The sequence below is a fragment of the Miniopterus natalensis genome, chromosome 14 (genome assembly GCF_054644295.1).
Source record: "Miniopterus natalensis isolate mMinNat1 chromosome 14, mMinNat1.hap1, whole genome shotgun sequence".
Lineage (NCBI taxonomy): Eukaryota > Metazoa > Chordata > Mammalia > Chiroptera > Miniopteridae > Miniopterus > Miniopterus natalensis.
In genome coordinates, this window is record NC_142094.1 from 37,297,993 (window position 1) to 37,312,779 (window position 14,787).

A 14,787-nucleotide genomic window follows, 5' to 3' on the forward strand; every position below is an offset into this window, starting at 1 on the left:
CCTTTTTCCTTAAAAACAAACAAACGAAAAAAATCTTCAGCCAACTTTTGAAAACTGTCTAGAATACAAAAAGTAGTAGTGCATAACAAAATTTCTTGTACAGATGAAAAAAAACCACAAACATAGAAAAAACAAACAAACAGAAAACCACAGCTGGGCTGGAAAAAAGCAATTATTACCAAAAAGCCCAGAGGTAACCTCAAAAGGGGAGAATTCTAATAAGCATTTTTAATCCAGTAAAAAACTATTTTGTTTTTCCTTTTTGAAAACAAACTATAGTTTGAGAGCTGGTAATTGCAACAAAACGCTGGAGAAACAAAACAGAATGGGACGAAAACCAAGCAATATTAACTTAAGACAGCACAAGGACATCACAGCACATAAAACACAGCGATTTAAATCTATTCTGCAGTGTCATATCCAGTCAGATTGTCCCCAGAATTCCAAAACACAGGAAGAAGATTAAAAAAAAAATCTACATAGTCACAATCATTGTGTGTGTTTATATATTACTATCTGCAGCCCAAGAGTGAATGCTAAAAAAATGTCCACGGTAGTATTAGCAGGTCTTAGTTCTATTCAAGCTTTACAGGATAAATCCAGGGAATTAAGTAGTTAACTTCTCACCCAGACAACCAACCCCACACCCAGGCCATCGTATTTTGTACAGACATTTCTTTAGCATCACCACCACGCAACTTTCTTAAAATGTGCCTAGTTTGTCAATCTGACAACTTATCTCTATATACTGTATATATTCCTAGTGTTTGTAAGCTAAGATGAGCTCTTTGGTTTTCTGGACAAGGTCTGAAGCTATGTAAAATGGTGCAAGCACTAGGAGGTTGTAACTAAGAGCTCATGTGTTAGTTAAGAGTATATCGGTTATGAACAGTCACGTTCATGAACGTCTGACACAGAGGCTTTAAACAGTTAAGTTTGATCACAGTTAGACATAATCACTTTACTATATAAAATAAATTGCACAATATATAACAGAGCACCGCAAAGTACTTCATCTACCATCCACGAATTTGCTTTAAGAATATCCTACACCTAGGTTTTATATTGGTTGTAATATAGGTCATTCTGTTATGGACTCTTCCTAATTTCAGGAGCATTCCATTTATTGAGACATGCCTTCCTCTGGTCAATTACCAATTCTTTGAATGAAAAAAATCTTTTTTTTGTTTTTTTGTTAAAAAAAAAATCAGTATTTTATAGCTTATATAGATTCTTAATTTGTGCATTGTGGGAAGGTTTTATACTAGACGTTGGATATAAAATTTATTGCATGCAGCAACCTGATTAAGTAAACATGCAGTCGGAAACAGTGGCCTCCGTCGAAGCTTTCTGAAGTCTACTCTGATCTCCCTTCGGCAGCTGATTCTACCCCTAAATCGCAGAAGTGTGTTGTTGGGTTTTTTTTTCATTGATACCTTAGCCTGAATAGAGTATTATGGTATTAATAATACCATTTTAATAGCAGCAAAAGCTATTGCAGCATAAATTTACATAACACTAAAAGATCTAACCAAAATCCTTAGCAAAACAAAAATCGAACATGAAGGAAAAATAAGGATTCAGCTTATGAGGTATCCTTACATGTCAAAACAGAGAGCAACTAAAGGCTTATTTTCATTAAGGGTTATCCTTACTCTAAATGACCCCAACTAGTGGTTGCTGAATTGTTGTGAAGTTTTTGCTACATCTGCCACCTACTCGCGAGTATTACCTTTGGTAAGTCTTCTCCTAGGGGCAACTCTCTAAGTTTCTGAAAATAAGTGCATGCTCCAGTTCAAAAACAATCGGAACAACAACACAACAACAACAAACAAAAAAATCACAGACATCAACCTGATGGCCGCTGATGAGAATGGCAGTCTACGCACTGTCACGAGTGACAGATCAGGTATAAGAAATGAAGGTACCAAGCAGACAAAGGTGTGAATCAAAGTGCAAATCAGTACCGTTAGACACTCTGCAGTTCTGCATTATACTGGACATTGAGTTCAGTAATATGACTGTAAATAATAATAATAAAAAGACCCATTTCTTCTTTAAAAATCGAGAACGAATGCACAGATTTCCAGAACACTGTAAGCCCTGAGGCAGTGCCCTCTCGTCTCCCTCGTCAGCTACTCCAGTACTTGTGGCCGGGCTGCCCTGGGCTCAGCTCCAGCGGAACGGGACGTGCCGAGGGCGGTCGCCTCCCTCCTTCACCAGCGGTTTGTGGAACTCCCGCCCGGCGCGGGAGTGGATGCTCGCCCAGCAGTATTCGCAGTAATACTGCAGACAGGTGACGTTGGCACAGAAGAAGGGGGCGAACTTCCCGCCGCAGCGCGTGCCCTGGCACTCGTCACACATCTGATCATCCAGCACGTATGGCTTCACTTCCACCTGGGCCCAAAGGAAAGACAAAAAAAGGGTTGAGCGAGGCTTCCGCACCTTCCAGAGCCTCCAGGACACTAGTGAGACTCAGTTCGCGTCGGAAGGTAGCCGGGAGCATGGGCTTCGGAATCTGCTCCCTCCGTTTACTAGTTGTGTGGCTGGAGGCAAATTCTCACCACTCTGCCTCGTATGCTCTAGTTGAGCATCTGTAAAGTGGGTATGACATTTACACACACACACACACGCACACACACGTCTATCTGTGAGGTGGGTGTAACAGTGTCTACCTCAAAGGGTGCTGGTGAGGTTAAGAGAGGTGGCACCTGCGCCGAATCCTGAAGGCCTGGCAGCACCTGACAATGCGGGACAAGGAAGGGCATTTCGGGGAGAGGAACCAGCTGGGACAAAGCCCAGAAGCAGGCGAATGCAGGGCGCGTGCTTGGGGATGGTCTGGCAGGAGCCACGTGGGGATGGGCAAGGCAGCTGAAGGGCGACACAGCCACGAGGCCTGGCCTTCGTGTTTCAATGACACGGCTAACATCCCAGGACTGTACCCAGGAGGCTGGAGGGAGAAGGGGACTAGTGAGATGCTAAGAAGCTACTATAGTAATTGAGGCTCTTTCATGTTTTGGACTTGATTGCCTTAATCTCCCCCAAGACTGGGAGCTTCACTAGGGAACTTTTCATCCCAGCCCTTCAGGGGGGCATTTTATACTCTAGAAATGAAGCAGGAACAGAAGCTACCTTTCCCCCATGGCCCCTTCCCCTAGAACCTCAGACAAGGAGCATCATTAATGTTTTCATCTCAAATGTTAGAAATTAGCAGGAAGGTGACGAGTCTGCCATCAGGCTCCTTCCCACAACGACCTCCAGAGTCACTGGAGAGAGCAACCCCTGTGGCCACTGGGGCCGTGGCGACTAGGACCCACAGTTTTTTGACAGGACAATTTAGGTGCCTCTGGATGCAGCCAGGAGGTTCTGGAGGGAGGGGTGAGCAGGGAAGATGGGAGTTGTCCAGGACTAGACACTACTTCCCTGGCTCTTCCTTCCTTTGAGCCTCTTGGCTGGCCGCCTCTCGAGTTTTGTCCCTGGCCATGAGTTCTAGTCCTCAGGTCCACTGGCCCGCCGGATGCCTCTACTTGGAAGGCCCACCTGAGCAGACTGTGCCGGTCCCGGTCACCAGCGGGGAAATGTCTCTACTCTGGCTCCAGTTCCCGTCCTCCTATTTCCTCACCCTCAACCTGACAAGGTAGTAAGTGGGCTTCAAACAAATCTCTCACGTTTACCTCTGCATTATAATTAAAACTGTAGTAGGGTTCTGGGGTCACCTGCCTGGGTTCAAGTCTAGTTAACAGCTGTGCAACCTCAGGCAAGTTTCTCAGCCACTCTGAGCCTGTTTCCTCATCTGCACACTGAGGAAAAGGAGACTTTGTACTTCACATGGTTCTGCTGGGGATGAAGTGAATGAAACCACTTAAACAGGGCTGGCGCAGCAGAAGCACCAAGCATTATTACTCCCGCCGCTTCCTCTCTAGTCTAGGCCATCGTGACACGCGCCTGGTGTGTTCAGTATCGATGGCCTCTGCGCTGACCCCCCAACTCCAGCCTCCCCGGTCCAACTCTCCTATCTACCTGCTGACATTTCCACAGTCTCCTTTACAAGGCTCCTCTCCTGGTCGAAGCCAGATTCTCCCCAGCCCAGCTGCCTTAGTGTAACAGGGCGCTTACTCCGTCTCCTATGGCTCGGTTATGAGGAGGAGACTTCATTTTTGCCCTAATCTCTCTCCCGACTCAAACTCTACCTGGTCTTCATTTTCAGTGCACATTCTTCCCACCTTAACTGCTGGCCTTGAATGCCCAGCCAGCCCAACAATTTCATGTACCCAATGAAGCCCAATCTTTTATTTTTCTTTCTTGACATAAAATTAACAATGTTAAAGTGAACAATGCATGGCATTTAATACACTCACAACGTTGTAAACCACTGCTATCTATTCCAAAACATTTTTATCACCCCAAAAAGAAACCCTATACCCACTAAGCATTACTCACCCACCTCTCCCTGGCAACAACCAATCTGCTTTCTCTAAGGATTTACCTATTCTGGATATTTTATATAAATGGAATCACACAATATGTGCCCTTTTTGCATGTGGATTCTTTCACGTATAATGCTTTGAGGTTCATCCATGTTGTAGCATGCAGCAGAACTTCACTCCTTTTGACGACTGAATAATATTCCATTGCTCATGCATGTATATACCACATCTTATTTGCTCATTCGCTCATAGATACGGTGGGTGTTTCCACCTTCTGGCTACTGTGAATGGTGCTGCTATGAATGTATGTATATATTTTTGTTTGAATACCTGTTTTCGATTCTTTTGAGTATGTACCTAGGAGTAAAACAGCTGAGGTACATGGCAATTCTATGTTTAACTTTTTGAGGAATTGCCAAACTGTTTTCCACAGGGACTGCACCATTTTATATTCCCGCCAGCAATGTACAAGGGCTCCAATTTCTCTACATCTTCACCAGCACTTGCTGTTTTTCACTCCTGTCATTCCTTCTGTCCTAATGGGTGTGAAGAGGTACCTCACCGTGGTTCTGATTTCCACTTCCCTACTGACTAATGACTGAGCATCCTTTCATGTGCTTATTTGCCATTTGCGTATCTTCTTTAGAGAAAGGTCTATTTCAAGTCCTTTGACCATTTTTAAATTGGATTGTTTTTTTATTGTTGAGCTGTAAGAGTTCTTTATATATGCTAGATACTAGGCTTTTATCAACATATGATTTGCAAATATTTTCTCCTATTTTATAAGTTATATTTCACTTTCTTGATAATGCCTTTTGAGGCAAAAAAGTTTTTAATTTTTATGAAGTCCAATTTATTTTTTTCTTTTGTGACAACTCCTTTTGATACTAAGAACACACTGCAAAATCCAAGGTCATGAAGATTTACCTCTAGGTTTCTTCTGAGAATTTCATAGCTTTAGCTCCTATATTTAGGCTGATTGATTCTGAGTAAATTTTGTGTACTGTGTGAGGAAGGGGTCTACTTCATTCATTAGCATGTAGACATCCAGTTGCCCCAGCACTGTTCATTGAAGAGACTATTTTTTACCCATTGAATGATCTTGGCAACCTTGTCGAAAATCAATGCAAAGCCCAGCCTTCCTTAACTATTTCAGTCCCAGAGGGATCTATTCCTTCCTCCTTTGGACTTAATACTGCACCTTGCTCATCTGGCATTTCCTGTATCGCCCTGCCGTGGTCAGCATCTCTCCTTAGCTTCAAGCGGAGTCCTGGAGCAAAGGACAGTGGCAGGTCGGGGGAAGAAAGTGGTCTGCGGGGATTATAGATTCCCAGGGGAAGGGAGCTACAGGCTTAGTGCATCTAACGGTGCCTCATCTCCCTGCTTCAAAGCCCACAAGGAGCCCATTGACTCCTCTCCTCTGTGCCCTGAGGCCGGACTGTGGTAGAGGCAGGGCAGCCAGGGAACTGGGAGCGGCCTGCTCTTCCGCCCCAGCCCACGAGCTGAGGACTGTTCTGCTTCTACCACCAGGCAGGCCCCAATACTCAGGGTGTCCCAGCAACCAGACCTGAGCCCCAGTAAGCCTAGAAAAGGGATCCAGCAGTCTGCGAGAAGGCTGGTCTGAAAGAATAGAATTCACACTCAGCGAAGAAGAAGGAGCGCTGGGGAGAGAGACAACAGCCCTTTACAGCATGTACACTATGGGCACTTGAGGAGATTCAAGTCTAGCACAAAGGAGACTTTCCAGTAATACTTAAAAAAAACCCAAAAACCAGAATTTGACCTGGGGTGGTGAACACACAATAAATATACAGATGATGTATTACAGAATTGTACACCTGAAACCTATATAATTTTATTAACCAATGTCACACCAATAAATTCCATTTAAAAAAAGTTACTTTTGTTTAGGTATAAGAACAGTAATGTGGTTATGTGGGTTTTTTCCCTCCGGGTTTTTTCTCCTTAAGAGCATAAATTAGTTTTTTAAATTGAGGTTAAAGTCATAAAAAAGTGAACAATCCAGGGGTGTTTAGCACACTCACAATGTCGTGTAACCACCACCTCTCCCCAGTTCCAAAACATTTTCATCACCGCAAAAGGAAACCCTGTCCTCCCAGCGTTGTTTTCTAAAGAACTCTTGTTAAGAGATATTACTGAATTATTTAACTAAATGATCTCAGGATGAAATGATACGATGTCTGGGTGAGGGAGGGAGAGCAGAGGTGCAGATGAACAAGGTTGGCTGCAAGTTGACAGTTACTGAAACTGGGTGATGGAAACACTTGCATGTTGATAACCTGTAATTAGATTATGGGTTCATTATATTCTCCTCAATACTTCTGAATGTATCCAAACGTTTTTATTATTAAGAAGCTAAAATATTTAAACTGGGACTTTTTGACTAATTAAGTTATCAGATGAAATGAAGAGAAGATAATCACTATGAGATCCAGCTTAGCGGCCTAAGAGATCAAGTGGAAGGGATATTTCAAAGCTCTGGGGGGAAAAATAATTTAGACAAGAGCGAGAAAAGGCAAGAAATTTTAATAGATCCAGGAGAACCTAATATATAAATTACAAAAGTTCCAGAAGAAGAAAAAGAACTGAGGGAAGGTAAAAGTCCTGAACTGCGTATCAAAAGTACCACCAGGCCCAGTCTGGACTGGGTGAGAAAGAAACGCACCAGCAGGCATATCCTGGTAAATCGCTAGCTACAATTCTCAAACTCTAAAGGTAGAGAGAAAACATTACATGCTTCCAAGTGGAAAGAGCGAGTTACTACCTCCCATAAAGGAAAGAAAGAAACACCCTGACCTCTTATCTGTAGCACTGGAAGCCGAAACACCAAGAAATACGATCTATTAGGCTGAGACGAAAAGACATGATCCAAAAATCCTCTCTCTAACCAAGATATCATTTCTCTGTTAAGAAGACTTGTAAGAAAATTAGTAGCTTTATGATATTCTAGGAATAAAAATGAAGAAAATATTCTGTTCACATTTGTAACAAAATTGTAAGTTACTCAGAATGAAACAAGCCATAAAGACATAGGACCTACATGAAGAAATATTTAAATGTTAAAAAAATAATAGTAATCTTTAAAAACACCCAACTAGGTCTATATGTATAAATTAAGGGCAAGGTAGACCTTTTAAATGAGGACTAGAATCCTAGAAGCTTCAGGAGGAAATAAATAAATTATGTAAAAGTAAGCTACATTTATAAATGACAAAAGATACTTTGAGAAAAGTCAATAGACAAATGATGGATTTGGGGGGAAAATACAATTATTTATATTATACAAAGAACTCTTAAAAACTGGCAAGAAGAAGACATACACCACAGTGGAAAAATGGGTAGAGACTAATTCATATAAGAATTCAAAGGCAACCCACATGAAAAGATGTTCACACTGGTTGTAGTCAGGAGGAAGAAAACTAATATCACGTCGTTCTCATCAGACTGGCAAACATTTAAGAGGTGATACCTACTTATCATTTGCTGATGGAAATGTGACTTGCTACAATATTTTTAAAAAGCAAACTAGCGCCCTGGCCAGTGTGGTTCAGTTGGTTGGAGTGTCGTCCCGTACACAGAAAGGCGACAGGGCACATACCCAGACTGTGGGTTTGACCCAGGGTCAAGGCAGGTGCAGAAGGCAGCAGATCAATGTTTCTTTCTCTCTCTCTTTCTGTCTCTCTCTCTCCCTTCCTCTCTCTAAAATAAATTTTAAAAAGCAAACTAGCAAATTATTAAAATTAAACATACATATACTCTTTGACCCAATAATCCTATTGCTGGTGGTTGTTAATGCTGTCATCCCAATGCGTGAAAATATAACTACCACATGTAAACTATATTTACTGAAGCAGCAAAAAACTAGAAACGAAGTAAATGTTCCCCTATAGGGAAATGGTTGAATAAAATGCAGTACATCTAACCCCCCCTCAGAATATCATGCAGTCATGAAAAAGACTGAGTGTGTGCTCCACCCATTGGTTTAAAAGGAATTCCACAACAGGGGGTGTTAAGATCAAGTGGAATGATGGATACAGACTCGTATGGCAAACTGTAAAACACTGAACCAAGGTCAAGCAGTACATTCGTGCTGATATTTGAAAATGCAATGTGAATAAACTGCATCTTCTGTCTAACTCAGGCTTCCAGTTGAGCTTGGCCACAATGTTCTTTACCCGCTGAAGGGTTTTGAGAGAACTGGTCAGCATATATGTCATGAAGCTTCATCATGACTCCTCTAGGCAGGCACACAGTGATGCCTTATTTAATCAGCTTTCTTAGGAAATAACAAATTCTCATAAGTTACTTTTCTAGAGCGCAGGCAATTTTCCTTTTCAGTGCTAAACCATCTTGAATTTTGATGTTTTTTGATGGAGATCTTCCTAAAATGTAGTCTTCATTCTGCCCCCTCTTAAGCAAGGGATATTATGCATGCTCTTCACAGTTGTGCCAGGTAATACAAAGCAGTGTTCTCTTTTTCTGTCACCCCTTTCAAAGTCTGTCTGCTGTCACTTTTAATAACACCGTTCACTGATCCTTTATACATCTGCAGCTTCCTATCATTTTTAATCATACTGCAACGCCGGATAATCAGGTTGAGACTTGCACATTACATGGCAATCATCGGAGTCGAGAAGGCTGAATAAAGTCACAAAGTAAAGGATGTGGCCTCAGGATTGCTACTCCGCTCCCGGAGGCCTCTCCTGACAACTTGCAGAGGGCTACCTTCCAGGTGCAGGAGTGGCATTGTTACTGCAAAGCCACTTCCAGCACCTCCATGCGAGGCGCTGATCCAAAGGGCAGAGGCTTGGCCAAAAGATCAGACATACACCATGACTCAAAGTGATCCACAAACACAGATGTGCAGGTCGGCCACTGAGGCCTTTCCAAGGGCAATGGTCAAGCAGGATCTCTGACAATTTAAATCAATGAGCAGAAGTAGCTGCATGAGGACATGGTAGTCAGGTGGTCCTGTGCCAAAGAAGTGTGTATTTTGGCTCAAGTGGATTCACTCATTTGACTAATACTTATGGAAGTGCCTATTCCTTGTAAGCCACCATATTAAAAACTGAATTACAATGGAGAACACGACATAGGTCTTCCCTAAAATAATTACGGTCCGTCTGAGAGTTTCTTAAAGGCACTCTCAAACCATTTGTCGTTTTCGCCATATCCTAATGCCATCTGTATTATTATGGGATGTTTTACTTGACTATCCAGATCGATTCCGCTTTTCCCAATGCACAGATCTGTTACTAGTGGTGAGCACACAGTGCAATATACAGATTTTGTAACATAGAAACCCACACCTAAAACCTATGTGATCCTATTAACCAAATGCTACCCCAACAAATTTAATTTTAAGTACTTATAAGCAGGGGAAAAAATGGGTTTCTCTGTTAACCACCTAAGTCACCTGCAATATCACTGAGCTAGGCCACTTTGAAGACACCAACTTACTGGCATCACATTACTGATCTACACCACCATTTAAGTCCAGACGCCAGAGCCCCACGCAGAGCCAATCACACCACCAAACTGACCCTCTGCACCAAAGGGATCATCAGGAACAGGAGGTGCAACTTCCTCAGAGAGACAATGAATTCATACCACATACCTAGCAGAGAGCACCACGCCCGAGGATGCTGAGGAGCACGTGTAACCTACTGATGAGCTGGCAACCACTGAGGGTCAGGATTGCGGTGGAGCCTGAGATAACCGGCTATAAGAAGGCGGATAACACAAAGAGAAAGCCATACTTTAACAAACTGGCCTCAAGCTGACATTGTTTTGTTTCTAACAAGCTAGAGAAAATATTTCTCTCTGTGGTCACTTTGATATTGGTCAGCAACATGGTCTCCTGAAGTAAATGAAACAACGGCTAACCAGCTCTTGGTGGAAGACAGGGGTTGCCTAGAGAGGCCATGAACTACGCATAGGTCCAGATTTCCCTCTCCTGGGCCTGAAAGGGTGTAGCAACCAGAAGGGAGGCATTAACCAAGGTCAGGCTCAGATAAAGGTTACATAAAGGACACCTAAAGACTGGTCCCTGCTGCATTCTGCCCTTTGGTGACAGAAAAACACACACAAAGTAAGCCAGTCAGATACCTGGCCATCCCAAGGCAGGGAAGATATGCTTAAAGGTGGCTGGAAGCTGAGCAGAAGCAAAGACTTCAGGTAATGGAGTAAGAGTGGACCCACTGGAGAAAGAGGCCAAGTGCGGAGGTATGATCGAATGGGGACAGATGTGAGGGTTGGCCAAGAAGTCATGGTCGCCTTTCTTATCACCTAGAGCAACATGCTTCCCGGGAGCGGAACTTTATTTGGTGTGCTCAAAGCTTTTCAGTGTAATGTGCTTCTAACCTTCATGGCATGTGTCACAGAGGACATCTAGCCTGAAAACCACAGAGACCTTGTCACCATTCCCACTAAACACGGCATCCTTAGAGCTAACGTAGGCCCTCCATTGCAGGCGATACTAAGGATGTTCAAACACAGACTTTTAGTTTTTCAACTGACTATGAGGTGGAATCCTGCTATTTAGAAAGCAGATGACAGATCCTAGGAAATTAAAGCAGCAACGTGAAAATAGCTTTCCCTCAGCAGCAGAGTTACTCACAACCTTCCAGATTTAGCAACTTCACGGTTATTAATTTTAGAAGCGATCTGGGATTAAAACACACGTAAGGAAAATGGTTTGGATTTCATTTTCTTTCGACCTTTCAAAAGATGGATCTTATCGTGTTTCATGTTTTCAGGTGCTAGGGGCAGAAGGATTTAAAAATCACCCTTGTGCCTACGTGTCCCAGTGATGACACCGCTGCCATGTGCTTACAGAGAACAGAAGACCTGTGAGTGTCTATTGGCCTTAAGATAACTTTTTCATGCCAGCTGACAGCATCCTGCACAGTCCATACATTCACCCTTAGTCCAGTTTCCTTCCATGCTACTTGGGAGTGGGGATGGAGGTGAAGGTGTTAATCAGCTCCAAGCCAATCTCTAGTTAGCAAAACAGTGTATCATGTGGAGAACAAAGGGTAAGAAAATCATTAAAAACTGAAATGCATACTGCCCCTCCCCTACCTTCACTGGGGTATAAAACGGCAGAGTGCCCTGACTCTATCCCTTAACTGGCTGTATCACAACCTTGCAGCCTCAGAGTCCCCTACCCCGTGAGAGGTTTGGACCAGCTCCTCCAAATAAGAATAAGCACTCACCAAGAAATTGCTAACTGATAGCCCCTGACTTCTGGGGTTAAAGAACCTGAATGTCCTACTGAGATAACTACTTACTGGGGTGATGGTCGAGCTTTCATATTAAAAATTATCACACTTCCAAGAGAGAAGACATAAGAAGAGAGAACAGGACAGGAGAGATCAGAGGTCAAGACTAGGACAAAAAGTTTCTATGCCATTTAGAGAAGAGGAGCATCTCTCTCGCTTTCTTTAGATGACCCAAACTCCATTTAAAAAACTATTTCCAGTCAAAGTCTCCGAGACTCCCACTGCTTCGAAATAAGCTCAGGTAGGATTAGTTCTGACAATACATGAACTCACTTCTGGGTGCTGCTGCTTCTCAAAGGGTCAAATCAAACACAGCCATAGCTACAGCTGAGAAGCTTTCAAGCCAGATCAAGGCAGGGGCCAGTACCAGCAGCTAAATAAAGGCTGGGCTACGGGAGTCCCAGACTGAGGCTAGGAACAGACGTCCTCAGAATCCTCGCTCCTTTTGCTCATGTATTCCAGTCATCTCATGTATTCCAGCTGTGACCAAGGACAAAGTGTGGCACTATCTGCACTTCTGTCAGTATGGTTACTGGGTCATATTAATCTTCATGCAGGCTAAAAATACAAAGCCTTTGATAGTTTTTAGCTAAAATTCAAGTCTAATATGTTTTTAGTGAAGAGGAAAAAAAGATTAAATATGTGAAATACTTGAAGTGCTTGCAAAGAAAGGTGCAATGAATAACATCTCATTAAATAAAAATGTATGCTACTCGAAGCAAATATTATGTGCTATGGCTCAGCTGTCACGATGTATTAGGAAGCCCCAAATTAGCTGACAGTCTCTCTGGTCCTCTGCATTAAGCTAAAACAGACGCAAGGAAACATTATTTGTCAATAGTATGTTGGTTTCAAAACTATTTTCCCTTTTTATATAGAGACTGATATGTTAGAAAGATACAATAGATAATGTAGATAATCTCAAATAATCAAAATACAAAAAACTATAAATACTACAGGGACTACCAGTCACACCTTCAATGCCCCACGACAACCACGAATACACAGCTGCTGTTTTCCTACCCCACCCCAACTCTCATAGATAGAAAACATATGCCCAGCACTCCCAGTTCTGGGTATTTATACAAAAGAACTGAAATCAGGATCTCGTAGTGGTGCCTGCACTACCGTGTTCAATGCAGCACTATTCACAACAGCCAAGGCATGGAAGCAACCTAAATGTCCACCGATGGATGGATAAACAAAATGTGGTCTATACATACAGTGGAATATTATTCAGCCTTAAAAAAGGAAAATCTGTCACATGTGACCACATAGATTATCAACCTTAAGGGCGCTATGCTAAATGAAATAAGCCAGTCACAGCAGGACAACTGCATGACTCTATTTTTATGAAGCATCTAAACCAGTCAAACCCATAGAAAGCAGAAAGTAGACTGGCCATTGCCAGAGTTTGGGGGCAGGGGAAGTGGGGAACTGCTGTTCAAAGGGTATAGTTTACGCACAATATTGTGCTTATAGTTAATAATAATAGTGTGCTGTACACTTAAACATTTGTTAAGAGGATAGAGTTTAAGTGTTTTTTACCACAATAAGAGAAGAGGAGGAGAGGGGAGGGGAGGGGAGGGGAGGGGAGGGGAGGGGAGGGGAGGGGAGGGGAGGGGAGGGGAGGGGAGGGGAGGGGAAGGAAGATATGTTGATGTGACATACTTGGTAAAAAGGGACTGAGGAAGGGGAAAAATCGACTGCTTATTAAACTTCTGAATTTGGGCATGAAAAAAGAAAAGAAGCTGAAAACACAGTATTTCCCCAACTGGGCTCCCATGAACATTATTCCAAGAGATGGTGTATTTTAGGAGAGCTCACCATCAAAAGAATTTGTGAAGAATTGCACAGTGTCTCCTCCTTGGGTCTTCACAATGAAGATGAGTGTATAAAGAAGTCTAACAAGTTCTAGAATAAAGCAGCCTATTTAATTTTCTTCAAGGAAGCATTTCCAAACTCATTTGACTCGGAAAAAGACTTTTCTGCAAAATAGATATTAAAATCCCAAGGGACTCATGCTTTCTGAAGAACGATTTAGGAAACGGTTTAGGGGCACTAATTTTAGGGGTAGATCCCTGCCTATTCAGAGCTCCTCTTCCTATTTCAAAAACTCAAACAATCAACCCACTTTCTTGCCTGAAATATTTAATTCCTTTTATCACGTGAAATTTCAATTAGACTAATAAGCATCTTCCAGAAGAGCTCGAATATTAGCCATTCATGGTTTCATGTAAATTAATATGTTATCAGTGCTACTGTATATTGAAGGAGTGCTCTACAGCTTTCAAAAGCACCGTCATTAACACATACACACACATCCTTCCTTCAAACGATGTAATAAGTGGTATAGTCAAGACTAAACCCCAGACTGGCTGATTCTAGTCTAGTATCTTTCGACTAGTAAAACAGTCTCTATGGGCTGAGTTGGCAGGCTCCAACCAATGTCTACTGCAGGATGCATGTCAAGTTTGAAACATTTGGCTTATAAATTTCTAGGAGACAACATGACCGAGTTGTACTAAACAACAGTTGTGTATGGGGGGAAACCTCTCAGATTTTTATAAATAAATTGTTCATATCAGTCAAATCATATGCTTTTGTTAGACTAAGGGAGATTCAACTGATTCTACCCTTACAAATTTTCTCAGAGCCGTGCAGAGTAGACAAAGGGGTAGGAAAGTGAGCATGTAGAAAGGTTACCCATTTTCAGAGGGTTTCATTTTTCACACTGCAAAAATCTTTCATATGTAAGTGACCAGACATGAGTTATAAAGAAAACTGGATTTAGCAGAGCTTTCACATCTTAGGTGTTCATTTGGCACCACTTCTAAAAATACCATGAAAATAGAATGAGTACAGGGGCCCTCTTTTGCCCTCATTGCGCTTAAATACTTTAAACTGTTCCAGTTTTTCACAGAAAAACTGTTCAAAGGAATATAAGCAAAATTTAATCCTAACCTTCTACTGAATATCAAGTTCAAAATCTTTTCATTATCAGCAAAAAGATACTGGTAAAAACACCTCTTTCTAGACTAAAGGGAAAAAAACCA

At 42.3% G+C, this 14,787-nt stretch overlaps 1 protein-coding gene across 4 annotated transcripts in view; it reads right to left on the reverse strand.

The window, feature by feature from the left end:
- Positions 1-680: 680 nt before the first annotated feature.
- The window catches only part of CPEB3 (cytoplasmic polyadenylation element binding protein 3), a 127,402-nt gene continuing 113,295 nt past the window's right edge, over positions 681-14,787 (reverse strand). For all 4 annotated transcript variants that reach the window (XM_087824445.1, XM_087824444.1, XM_087824447.1 and 1 more), the window contains one exon: positions 681-2,397. In XM_087824445.1, the coding sequence (XP_087680571.1) occupies positions 2,170-2,397 (228 nt within the window). In that variant the 3' untranslated portion in view covers positions 681-2,169. The remainder of the gene's footprint in view (positions 2,398-14,787) is intronic.